The 13,685-nt window shown below is 43.5% G+C and overlaps 2 protein-coding genes across 3 annotated transcripts in view; one reads left to right on the top strand and one right to left on the bottom strand.

The window, feature by feature from the left end:
* RANBP3L (RAN binding protein 3 like) overlaps nucleotides 1-13,685 on the top strand; it is a 463,124-nt gene that overhangs the window by 170,495 nt on the left and 278,944 nt on the right. The window lies entirely within an intron of this gene.
* IL7R (interleukin 7 receptor) overlaps nucleotides 7,107-13,685 on the bottom strand; it is a 28,503-nt gene continuing 21,924 nt past the window's right edge. The window contains exons 7-10 of one of the 2 annotated variants that reach the window (XM_084881765.1): nucleotides 12,958-13,123; nucleotides 11,588-11,681; nucleotides 10,360-10,435; nucleotides 7,107-9,838 (exon numbers count right to left, since the gene is read on the bottom strand). In XM_084881765.1, coding sequence (XP_084737891.1) covers nucleotides 9,335-9,838; nucleotides 10,360-10,435; nucleotides 11,588-11,681; nucleotides 12,958-13,123 — 840 coding nt within the window. In that variant the 3' untranslated portion in view covers nucleotides 7,107-9,334. The remainder of the gene's footprint in view (nucleotides 9,839-10,359; nucleotides 10,436-11,587; nucleotides 11,682-12,957; nucleotides 13,124-13,685) is intronic. The other variant, XM_084881766.1, reaches the window with a different exon arrangement.

The raw sequence follows: 13,685 nt of genomic DNA, 5'->3' as shown, positions 1-13,685 counted from the left end.
CCCCCTCACCCCCCCCACCCCCCAGCCCCCACAGAGGCATACTCGGTGGTTTGGATAGTCAACACGGAGAGAGATATTTCTTAGCCAGGTTGGAGAAGTGTGTAACTGAGGTCTTTCTGTGGGGATTGAAGCTATGTCCTCTCACACACACTGGAACAAGTAATTCATGTTGTTAACTGAGAAAATTTTTGCCCTACTGACAGATCCCTCATTGGAAACCTAATTATAATTATGAGGTTCTTTGGCCATTGGAACCAGAACAAAGGGCATGAAGATTATGTATTTAATGAAATTAGGCTGACAGTTAATCGTATTCATCTTGCCAATGAGACCATCATACTCTTTTGCCAATAGTCCCTGGAGAGGACAAACAGATGCCCTCTCTGACCTCTCTCTTCACAGCTGACTGAGAGCCCATAGGAGAGACACACTCTTTATGTTGGATGTATTCATTAGACTTGTCAGCTCTCATTGCGGTCAGCTTTGCCGGGCCTGCCTGGGGGCGGTGCTTATCTCTTCGGTGTACTTTTATATACATCTGTTCATTCACTGTGTATAAAATATCAGTATAGCCAGGCTGGCATAGCTCAATGGTTGAATGTTAACCCATAAACTAAGAAGTCATGGTTTGACTCTGGACAGGGCACATGCTGGGTTGCTGGCTTGATCCCCAGTGTGGATGTGTAGAAGGTAGCCAATCAATGATTCTCTCTCATCATTGATGTTTCTCTCTCCCCCTCCCTCTCCGAAATCAATAAAAATATATTTAAAAAAAGAAGAAGAAAAAAATCAGTGTAATTTTAGTGCTCTAGTATTTCCTTGTAATTTGGAGTGTACCTTACCATAGCTCTAGGGAACAGACCATAGACAGCAGGTACTTTCTTGTTTCATGGTAGAGGGGAAATTAAATCAGAAGAGAATGTGACTAAATCCACATGGCTTACTAAACCATGGGAAGAAGGTGAATCAGGGTGAGTACCAAGCTGGTTTCAGGATGGGGGCTTGGCACCAGCAAGACCACCCACCTGCTTAGAGGCTTGGAACTTTGGGCCAGCCTGCTTCTGAAGAGCAGAGGGGGAGCTGGAGATGAAGCTCAGGCCCACGGACAGTGATGTAATCAAGCACATCTGTATCATGTACCTTAATAAGACCTCTGAACACGGTGGCTCAGTGGTTGGTGAACACGCTGATGAGTGGATATGCTGGAGGGTGACCCTCCTGGACTCCAGGAGGAGAGGAGAGAGCACTGGGCATTTCTTCTCCGACTCCATCCCATGTGTCTCTTCAGCTGGCGGGCCCTCCTGATTTATGTCCTTTATATTAAAACTGTAATTGAAAGTTCCTTGGGTTCTGTGACTCATTCCAGTAAATTACTGACACCGAGGAGGTCACGGGGACCCACATGTTAACCAACTGGCTATAAATTCAAGGCTTCCATACAGAAACCTGGTCTGAGTGTCCAGCCTGACTGGCCTGCCCTGCGGAATCCAGACCCAAGACTGCAACATCAACTCCTACTGATGCCAGCCTGCAGCTTGCCCTGTAGATTTCAGACTTTTCAGCCCTCATTGTGGTATGAACTGAATTCTCAATATAAAACTCTGTTTTCTTTCTACATACATCACACACACACACACACACACACACACACACACACACCCCAACACACTATTTGTTCTGTTTTTCTGGAGAACCTGACCAATACAGAAGTACAAGTAGTCTGGGAATCCCCAAAGACAGAAGTAGCATCTAATGTAAGAGAATTCTTGTTGAGGATCTTGCCCTTTAACCTGTGGGGTCTGCCGCAATTGTGGGTGGGTAGGGCCAGAATGAATTACAGTAATCCTAGGTGGGATGAAACAGGTAACTAGATAAGTCATTATTTACTACATTAGCTCGTATTTCTAGGCTTAATTTACAAGTTAAAGCCTTTACATCGAGCATGTCAAACTTGGGGCCTGCAGGCCACAGGCAGCCCACAACAAATATTTTTTGGGCCTAGCTAATATAACAGTATGTAAAAAACCGTTACAAAAACGTTTTAACTTAATTTTACAATTTCCTGTTATACTTAATTATTAATAACGAACTACAACTTTTGCTAATGACTGATTTTTAAAAAAAATTTGTTAATTACTATAATCGTGTTGCATTCATTTCCTGCACATGCCTTATACTTAGGCTCACCATTTCTCTTCGCTAATGCTAGCAGCGAATATTTTAGCAGCCGATTATCACGTCATTAATCTTGGACTGACTGGTTTGGTGTGCGAAACAGGAAATATTTCACTCCTGAGAACAAGAAAAATTTGCGTTATGCTTATTAATTTGTGCAGTTATTCAGTGTCTGGTAAGTTAACTTTCAAGAAAACTATTAATTTTTATTAAAATGTTCTATAATTTTGTTAATGATGACTCATTTAGTTCAGCCCTTTGTATTCAGCATGTCTCTATCGAAATAAACCTACATTTCTATGAAAATTGAAGCTTTTGTGTTTTTGTGACCACACACACTTACACCTTGTTGACTTGTCCTGTGTTAGCCTGTGAGTTTGACATGTGTGCTTTACTCAGCCTTCCAGTAAGATTGACTTATTTTGCAATAAGAAGCCAGTACTTTTCTCTTTACCTAGAAATGGCTAGTGCATTGTGCTAATCTCATTTACTAAACAATAAATAATCTACCTTTTCTCCACTAACTAGAAATGCATGGAATTTTTGTAAGTACATGGATCTGGACACATAGGTCCTCTATTCCATTGATTGCTCTGTGAAAACAAAATTAAAAAAAATATAACTAGAGATATCTGTAATTTCTACACAAATACTTTTGTGTTTTTTTTGCACTGATAATTATGATCATTTTGTCATTTCTAAATGAAAGTAATTATTTTGCCTTTAAAAGTGAATAAAATGTTAAAATCACTCCTATGGTCTCTTCTCAATTCTCTGTTTCTCCAGAACTGAGCAGACTATTTTTTAAAATATCTTTTTTATTTATTTTAGAGAGGAAGGGAGAGGTAGAAACATCAACAATGAGAGGGAATCATTGATTGGCTGCCTCCTACACATTGGACCAAGCCCACAACCTAGGCATGTGCCCTTGACCAGAATCAAACCTGGGACTCTTCCATTTGCAAGCTGATGCTCTATTCACCGAGACTGAGCAGGCTATTCTTGAATATATATTTTTCCATATGGCATGTAAAAAATAGCATATGTATAAGTATATAGTGGGTAAGGTAGCATGTCAACTATTACATGTGATCATTTCTGAGGAGTGGGATTAGGAAATTAGGTCTTTCCTTGTTACATCATATATGTTGGTGTTCCTTGAATTTTTGAGAACAAGCAAATATTAGTTTAGCAATAAAGATTCAATTAAGATTTAAAGAAATAGCCAAGACCGGTTTGGCTCAAAGGATAGAGCGTTGGCTTGGGGACTAAAGGGTCCTGGGTTCGATTCTGGTTAAGGGAATGTACCTTGGTTGCGGGCATATCCCCGGTAGTGGGTGTGCAAGAGGCAGCTGATCGATGACTCTCTCTCATCGATGTTTCTAACTCTCTATCTCTCTCCTTTCCTCTGTACAAAATCAATAAAATATATATATAGAAAAAGATTTAAAGAAATAATCAACATGTGAAAATATTATAATCAAAGTCCTTAATGAAATCTTTGTGTCTTTTAGGGCTTTTTTTTTTTCTTTTCACTTTATCCCCTTGAGTTTTCCAGATATACAATCATTTCATCTGCCAATAATGATCATTTGGTTTCCTCCTGTTTAATATTTATGCTTTCTACTTAGTCTTCTTGTCTAATTGCATTTCCTAGCAGTTCTAGAACAATGTTAAATTGGTAACAGTGGCATTTTTTTGTTGTTTTATTTCTAAACTTAATGGAGTACTTTTAGTTAATTTCACTAACAAGCATGACCCTGGCTTAGGTTCTATACTTATTTTACTAAATTTTTATGTTAAAGCATAAATTGAAGCATCACTCAAATCTGCATTAACTTCTACTTAAATCCATGAAAGTTGATTAATATGCAAAAATGATTTTATAGCAGATTCATCAGTCTTGGGCTACAGCATTTATTGCTCCTCTAACTAACTAAACAAAGCATATCTCAGGCTAGCAAGTTAATATTGTGCTGTTGTCAATGGATAACAGTATCTTCATTTTAATATTAAAATGTTGCCTGGCTATCTTGCACTTCTGTCTGATGACTAGCACCGTTCATACTTCGCAGAAACTAATTTGTAGTAAAAAAGAAAAGTCCTTCAGAGCCTCTGCGAGGCCTTCTCCTTGATGAGAAGTCTTTTCCCGGAGTAGACCAAGAGCTGGCCCTCAATTTCCCGGGGAGGGGCCAGCAGGCTCGTTCAAAGGCTTCTGCAGAACTCAGCACTGAGATGCTGCTCTGCACACCTCAGGGGCTTGGCCTGCTATTTGCATCGGGTGCTTACCAGTGTCGTGAGGAGGGTGAGTGTGTTCTGAGGACCCACCAGGCTTTGTTTCCTTTGAACAGCTGCCTCATTGCAAGCTACACACAAATCCCACGCAAGTGACACAACCATTAACATTCAGAAGTAGAGGTTGACCTAGAGTAAGGTAAACACATGAACAAACAAAATTACCATGCAGATACTCATCAGAGAGATGAAGCTTTGGAAAGTTCTCTCTCCACCCCACCCCAGCCCACCCCGCCCTATTATTTCCCCAGCTCTGTGGTCACAGTGGTTAAGGGTGCAGCTGGGGATGGGGAAGACAACCGACTTCTTCCATGTGAGTGCACATGTGCTGTCTGTCCTCTCAGGGATGCAGCGCCTGCCTCTGCCTGCGCATCCTGGCCTGGCATGCTTCTATCCTGAATGGCCTCGAGGGAACACGAGGACACATACAATGTCATTCACGAATGGGCTGACTCATTGGCTCCACATTTATGATTGTGTTTAGGGATTGGCATAAATCTCAATCAGTCATTGTCCTCTCCTCCAGAGTGCTTAGAAGTTCAGAGGGGAATCAGACACATTAGGAAATTATGAATCAGTGTGGGGACATGAGGGGTGAATAGAAGGTACATTAGGATTCCCCCATAAACCCTGGACATTTATTATGCTACACCCCCTGGTTAAAATTCTCCCAAGGACCCTTTCCCCCTGCAGACCAAATCAGAACTCCTTAGACTGGCATGTCAGATGCTTAGCCATGGTCCCCACCAGTTCTGCCAAGTGTCACCTCAGCCATTGCTCAGCAAACTCTCTGGACTAGGAATTTTAGCTAAGGAGATGCCCACTGATGGTTTCCACTCAAGCACCTGCCAAATGGCCCAGCACTTGCCATTTTCTCCGTGAGACACATAGTCACCTACATTGAGACTTGGCTATCCTCTGGTGTATCCTGTACAGTCCGAGGTGTATGTTCCCAAATCTATGTAGGCCAGCTGTACTTGGTATTGAAAAGCTGTTATGCAAGCTGATGAAACATGGGTATACAAAGGAAGACTGATGTTGATCTATCAGAACAACCTCGAATGGTTTGAAAAGACTTGATAAAGGCAGCTTGCAAGAATCTTTAAACATTAGGCCACTGCACTTAGATTTTTTGGAAAGATCTCTTCCATTTTTTTTTTAATATATTTTATTGATTTTTGTACAGAGAGGAAGGGAGAGAGATAGAGAGTTAGAAACATCGATGAGAGAGAGTCATCGATCAGCTGCCTCTTGCACACTCCCTACTGGGGATATGCCCGCAACCAAGGTACATGCCCTTGACCGGAATCAAACCCGGGGCCCTTCAGTCCCCAAGCCGACGCTCTATCCATTGAGCCAAACCGGTCCCGGCGATCTCTTCCATTTTGAAGAAAGCAGAATTACAAAGATCAGAGGATGCGGGATAGCGTGCATTACCTAAGAATTCTAGGCAGCATGAAACTATAATCAGTGACCCATCACTCAAAAGAACAGCCAGGGCCTTGAATAGAAGATTGACGAATGGCCATACAGACATGTGTTTTTAATTAAAATGAAGTCTCGCAGGTAGATAACTACTATTTTGTGTGAAAGTGCCCTGTGTTTGACTTTCAGGAGTAAGCACCAGCCCCTTGTCGCTCCCAGCTGAGCCAGGTAAGGAGACATCACCCAGTGTATCTGTAACTCCCACGTGTTCCACAGGCTGTCGCAGCTCTGTGACTTCGAACATGCTGTTTCCTCTGTTTGGAAATGTCCTCTCTGCTCTCCAGGCTCCTTGGCCTGGCACACTCCTACCCACTCTCTGCTACCACATTAAGTGAACTTCCTTTACATTACCCTCCTGGAGCTTCTTCCTTAAGGCATCTGTGTGTGTGTGTGTGTGTATGTATGTGTGTGTGTGTGTGTGTGTGTGTGTGTGTGTGTTTCTCAGAACCCCCTTCCTTTATTTGGGGAACACCCCACTGTCTGAGGCAGAGCCTTTTCTTACCCATGGCTATGTCCCAGCACCTGAGCCGGGCATGGATGCAACTGACCACAGGCTTCAACTCTGCCTGTGAACCAGCAGCCAGGGACGTGAGGGCACAGATGCTGCTGTGAGTCTGCTCTGGGGCTGCTGGCGCAGGGGAGATGCTGCTCTGTTTCTGGAGCTGCTGGTCGTAGAGATGAAGTGTGTCTCGTGGCCTCCATGTTTGGTTCTTTGACTCTCCCAGATATTCTGTGAGCTCTCTGAAGCCTTTTATCAATTCCTTTTCTGCTGAAATTAGCCAAATTGACTTTTATTGCTTAAAGTGACTAATCCTGACGATACTTTGCTTTAAAGTCATGACAGGACATTGTAACTGTTCCTGTGTGTCTTTGCCCCCATGTGATCACGAGCTAGGACCATCCCATCTCATCTCTGTAAGCTCAATGCCCAATACAGTGCAAACTAATACACGGCAGACCCTCAGCAAATTTCGGTTAATTCATTAATTTGGGAATTGACTACTTAATTGATGACAAAGTTTCCTCTGAAAACGCCAACCCATATAATGACAGCAGATAGCACCAGAATGTGTCCTTTCCAGTGGCCGAGGAAAACTATGGCCCGCTGTGGGTGTCCCTCCATCCATATTTATCCCAGAAGATACACACAATCATGTATATTTCATTTAATTAAATATGAGATGGTAACACATATCAGATACTTATGTACTTAGCAGCTCTGCAAAAAATGTTTGTAATGCATGTGGAAAGTATGTCATTAAATGAGGAAGGTTTACTGTAGTGAAGAGTGGATATTGTTAAGAATAACCCCCCCCCCCCCCCCCGCCAAAAAAAAAAAAAGATCCACTGAACTGGCAGAAATGCTATCAGATGTGTATGTCCAATTGTCCATCACGGATTGTTACCATCTTCCTGGAAGGTGTCTTCTGCTCACAGTAGCAGGCTCTGCTTTTCCTCCTGGCTGATGAACTGTGGTATAGTCCCTGTCTCCAGCCGGCACTGTGAACATGGCTCCCTGATAGCACTTCATATAATTATAATCATTTATTTACAAAGCTGCCACTTGCATTAGATTTTTCACTTAAGGAGGGCAGGGCCCCAACCTTATTTGGCTTAGATCTCTTGTTCCCAACCCTGTGGTTTGCACATAGCAGGCTTTTCATGAATACTTGTCAAAGAAAGGAAAGAGATAACGCTCATGGAGGTCCTTTGATGATCACAGGCATGAAGCAAATCTGAGCGACCATGAGATTATATTCATTACTACTGATTCAGAGCAAAGGACTTGGGAAGTGAGAACCAGCTGAAGAGTAGATGCTCTGATTACTGTTGGGTCTAAGCCGATAGATAAGGTTGTTAGTCTACCCTTGAAACTCCCTTCACAATTACAAAGAAAAACAATAAAAATAAAAAATTAAAAACAAGCCCCTTCAAACAAATTCAAATCAGAACAAAGAAAAAACACACAAAAGGTAAATGACAACAAGTCCCAACCAAAACCTGTCCATTGTCACTTCCCTGTGCTGCATGTGCTCATTGTAACTCCATCTCCTTGAAGTCTGAGGCGGCATCGATGGCTGCAGACCTCGGACGGCTTGTGGGTGAATTTGGGTCGGGGCTGCCTCTCTACACACAGGAGGATTATTCCCCCTTCGCTGCTACTAGGCTCCGGTGACCAGAGTGGGCAGCAGGCTTTTCTTCCACCCATAAGTGCGGCTGGGAGTGGCAGCAAGAGAATTGGGCTCTTGATAACCAACAAGTAGAAACCCAGGGCTTCTCATTTACCACCCCCTGAGCAATTTTTCAAAACAAAACAAAACAAAACAAAACAAAACCCCACAAAAAACAAAAAACAACAACCACAAAATGAAATGTGCTTTGTGGCATTCACTCTTTGCAGACATGGTGGGCCATGCCTGGAACTTCACACAACCTTTCTCCCCTACTCTCTTTTTTATAGCTTTTTTGGTTCTGGTGACCTTGTGTCTCCATTTGCCTGGGACACTCCCAGTTTATGCTTATTGTCCTGGAGGAATTTATAACAATAAAAGCATAATATGCTAATATCCTTCCAGACGTCCTTCCAGATGACCTTCCGGACAAAGCCAGGGCTTCGAGGAAAGCCCTGGTCCCATGTGCCTGCTGGTGGCCAGAGTGAAGCCCAGGTCCTGGGTGCCAGAGAGAAGCCGGTGCTGGCAGCCAGGGGGAGAAAGGCCTATTCTTGCATGAATTGTGTGCATCAGGCCTCTAGTTATTTATAACTTTGTTTTTCTTTCAAAAGTGACCCAGTTTGGACTTGAATTACATAGTCATCCTGGTATTAGGGAGGGTGGGCACTCGGGAATGGGACAATCCAGGGAAATTGCCTTTAGACTCTGGGCATCAAATCTTGATTCTGCCCCTGGCTGAGTGGGGATCATGGACAAGTTACTTTAAGTCTCAGTCTTATTATCTGTAAAATAAAACAGTAAGAATGGCTCCCGTCTCCCAGGAGAGTGGTGAGGATGCAGGGAGACGTGCTGAGCCTGACACAGAATTGGATAAACAGGAAGTCCTATAATAGCAGCTCTTCTTCTTGTCCTCCTCACCTTTCTTCCTTGCTTCCTTGCCCCTCCATCTCCATCCTTTCCTCCACCCTTTCTTTTGCTCTTTTCTGCTTTTTGTAGTTTCTGAAACAATTGAATCCTTTGGATGCCTGAAGCAGAATGCTCCTGCCACGAGCTGAAAGTGGGGAGGGAGGTGTGGGGGAGTGATGGTTTCAAATCCTGTAAGCTACAGAGAGGGTTGCATTAGTTTTGTCTTCTTCATGCTGTGAGGGAGAGTAGGAGCTCAGTCGTTTTTGTTGTTCACCTGGTTCCAGTCCCAGGTTTCTTACAGCTCACTGGTTTTGGTAGAAGCTGGACATGGTGACATATGCTTCTTCTTGATTTGATCCCAAGGGAGTGAGGAGGAGCTGTCCCTGGGCAGCTGGGTTCAATGTCAGGATTTCTGATTGGAAAGGAAACGGAGGGTGCAGGGTGGCATTTGTAGTTCCAGGCCCAAGCAGCAGGCCCTGGTACACATGAGGCCCATTCTTGCCACCTTCCCTGCAGTCTGGGGACCTGGAGGAGGAGAGGACAGGGGTACCACACACACTGCCATTCTCAGCCAGGCACCTGAGAGATGCATCTCTTCTGAAAGTTTTTGGGGTGATGACTGCATGCTTGCTTGGCCAGTCGGGGCCCTGCACACTCCCTCCAAACCTCTGGTTCTCAGACTCCTCAAGTGGTGCAGGAAATGTGTCTTGCAGAAAGCCTTCCACTTCATCTCTAGCTTGAATGCCATCTACTTTATGAATCTGGCAGTCCAGAAAACTTTCAGGATTGAAACTCACAGTCAAATTCTGCACCAAAATAAAAAGAGAGAAGGCATAAAGACACCTTTTCAGGATTGAAATTTACCGTCAAATTCTGCACCAAAATAAAAAGAGAGAAGGCATAAAGACACCTTTTCAGGATTGAAATTTACCGTCAAATTCTGCACCAAAATAAAAAGAGAGAAGGCACCAGAGAGACACACTGTCAAATGTTCTGTTCAGGAAAGGACCTAAAGAACTTCTGACAGGGGTTTGCCAGAGAATATCAGAGATGAAACCACATGTTCTAGTTGTCTCTTTGCTTTTGGAGGTGCTATGACACTTGGAGGTCTGAAATCACCACTGGCTGTGCCCTTCAGTCCTGAAACTTATATTTCATTTTTATTTCCTACCTCCAGAAGCTGCAGCTAGAATCTTATGGGGAATCCTGGGTTAGGAATGCCCAAAAAAACAAAACTCAAGGTTCAACAATTTCTAATCCTGCAATGTTATTCCTGGCTGTTAAGCTGCCTTGAACACAGTGACAGAAAAGCATCAGAAGCACTCGCCTTTTTTGGTTTCTTACACAGTTGCTCCAGAGTCTTCTTATGATCAGGGAGACTGGGCCATATGATAGGCTTAATCCTGAAATAAGAGGACATTGATAGATGAAGAGAATGGCATAGGGAGCAGGCACAGTAGATCTTTCCACTTATACTGAGCCAGAAATCAGAGGAATGGATTTCTCGTCTTGGCTCTGCCATAGCTAGGTGGGATACATTGGGGAATGGCTTATTTGGGCCTCAGTGTCCTACCATCTGTGGAGGAGTTGGGCCAGAGATGGTTTTCGGTGATCTACTCTATGAATGAGACAAAAATAACGATACACCTCTGGGAGACAGCGCTGGAGAAAAGGACCAACGAGGCTTGGCAATGAAGTGGTTTGGTGTAGTTATGAAGCTACAATTGGACCTTCTCATCTACTCCCAATGTATATGTTGTCATCTTGTTCCTTCTCTTTATTTGCAGCAACCCCTTCTCTCTCATTTTTGTAGAAGTGAGGAACATTTTTTTTCTTTTTTTCTTTTTTATATATTTTATTGATTTTCCACAGAGAGGAAGGGAGAGGGATAGAGAGCTAGAAAAGTCGATGAGAGAGAAACATCGACCAGCTGCCTCCTGCACACCCCCTACCGGGGATGTGCCCGCAACCAATGTACATGCCCTTGACTGGAATCGAACCTGGGACTCTTCAGTCCATTGAGCCAAACCGGTTCGGCTAAGTGAGGAATATTTTCTAAGTTACCCAGAGAAATTGCTTTAAGATGGTGCTTTTCAAATTGGTGTTTGCTTTCTTGGGATATGTAGCCCCATGGCATCTTCCTAGAGCATTAATAACTTGACTGGTATGTGTTTAAAACATCATTTTTATGATGTAATGGACATGGACTTTCCATAAGGCAGAATGCAAAGGTCCTATGAATGTGGCTGAAGTAAGACTCACACATATTACACGTTGTTCCATGGGTGTGTTAGTTGCCCAGGCATTCTGGAGGCAGGCCTCCTCCTCCTTTAGGAGGAAAAAAGATTTTTTTTTTGGAGGAGCCTGATGTTTGGTTTATATATTTCTGCTCTTAGGAAACTGGAAATTCATGCATGCCTGAGGATGAAGAGGGATATTGGCACTATAATTTCTGAAATGCCTTAGTCCCCTCTGTACTTCTAATCAGTAAGTAGAGTTAGAGTTCCACCTCTCTGGGATCCCATATAACCACCCATTTGATTAAAAGAATTCACCTTTTTTTCCATAACACACAGGCTAAGATGACCATCACAACCACAGAAAAGAAACTCAGAACGCTGACTATTAGTAGAACAGGCTCCATCTTTCCTGGAATGCAAGGATAGTTCCAAGTTAGCAATCATTATCAGGATGAGTTGAGTTTATTTAGTAGCTCAGGTTCTTTATTATGTTTTGAACGTTGCTCTTCAGGGATCAGAATGATATCATAACTGTATGGTGGGATCTTGACTTCAGTAAGTGGCACTGATTGAGGTGATCAGGTTCAGAACATCTGTCACTTGAAGTATAACGGTGACCTAGCATTGAAGACATCAGCATTTGTCTAGCTGGTGTGGCTCAGTTGGTTGAGCACCATCCCAGGTATCTGGAGGTTGCCTGTTTGATTCCTGGTCAGGGTACAAGCCTGGGCTTTGGGCTTGATCCCCAGTGTGGGGTATGCAGAAGGTAATTTATTGTTATTTCTCTCTCTCATTAATGTTTTGATCTCCCCCTCCCTCTCCCTTCCTCTCTCTGAAATAAATGAAAATATTTTTTAAAAGATACAAGCACTCCCTTCTAGACTCCCATCATCAAGAGAAAGGAGCCAAATTGGGGGGGGGGGTGATGAGATAGATAACCTCCTTGCAATCTCAGCCATGTCATCCCCCAAAGGGGAGATATAGGTGCCATGCTCCAGGTCTCCAGGGATGTGCTTGAGCCATGTTCTTTGGCTCTACTGGCCACTCTCCTTTCCTATACCTCCAGGATGTTTTCATTGCTCTGGGAAGAAGGGCAAGGGAGAGCCCCATCAGCCTGCCAATCTGCCATCCACAGAAGTGTTTCCTAGAGGGGCCTTACATACACCAGTCACTGAGATCCCAGTCTGAATTGGTAAACTGGAGGCAGTGGATGGGAATTTCATTCAGAAGTATTATCAGGAGCACCCAGACCAGTAGAGTCCAGACAGCCTTCATCCGTTGATCAACCCCCACTCCTTCCTGGTTCGTCACAAAAAGGCCAAAGATGGCAGGTCCTCTCCAAAGAAAGGCACCCTCTCTTTCTCTCTCTCTTTTAAAAAAATATATATTTTATTGATTTTTTTACAGAGAGGAAGAGAGAGGGATAGAGAGTTAAAAACATCGGTGAGAGAGAGAGTCATCGATCAGCTGCCTCCTGCACACGCCCTCCACTGGGGATGTGCTCTCAACCAAGGTACATGCCCTTAACCAGAATCGAACCTGGGACCTTTCAGTCCACAGGCCGATGCTCTAGCCACTGAGAAAACTGGTTTCGGCAAGCACCCTCTCTCTTGCTCCCATTCTCACTCGCACACTTTGACCCGAAAAGCTCTCTGCAGGGAACAGAGTCTGCAGTCACTTCTCACCTGGGTCCTTGGGCTCTGGAGTTCTGAAGTGGAAACTTGGACTCCATTCACTCCAGAAGCCTTTATAATAACCAGTAGGAATAGATCGGACTTTAATCTCATACATGGCATCAGGTTGCAGCTTTCTCTGCAGGAGTGTCAGCGTTGTGCTGGATAAATTCACGTGCTGAAGAGCAAAAAGTGCCACAACATTTTTAGGATGAAAAAAGAGGTGCTGCCTAGATCTCCCAATTCATTTAAGTTGAGCATCTTTAGCCTCCTGGACATTGGCTCAAAGTTCTCACATACTTGTTATGAGAAAAAACTGGCATGTGGAGGGGTCAGCGGTAGAATTTGACAGAGGCTATGAGCTCACAGATGATGCTGCAGCTGGTGAAAGAGCGCAGTGGTACTGAGGGTCTTTATTCAGGGGAGCTGGACTCTCCCAACTCTTCAATCTCCTCTTTTCCTTTTCCTCTCCTTTCACATCCCAAGAAGAGGGGAAAGGGGTGGTAAGATGAGTGGGCAAACCTTATTTCCCTCCAAAAAGATATAACTCTACCTTCCTTTCTTTTTTACTCCATTCCACTTCCATAAATCAATTGTGGTTATGACTTGGTGATGTTTTTGCCTGATTTACCTGTGAAAGTTGGGCTAAATATGATACCTTTTAAGGATCCCAAATAAAGAGGATTGATTTTTATTTGGTCTTGACCTATATTGCTAGCCCAACAACTTAATTTAGAAAC

The sequence above is a fragment of the Pipistrellus hanaki genome (genome assembly GCF_964339955.1).
Source record: "Pipistrellus hanaki genome assembly, chromosome: 4".
Lineage (NCBI taxonomy): Eukaryota > Metazoa > Chordata > Mammalia > Chiroptera > Vespertilionidae > Pipistrellus > Pipistrellus hanaki.
The sequence above is the reverse complement of the archived record's forward strand: the minus strand, read 5'-3'. Positions and strand labels throughout refer to the sequence as shown.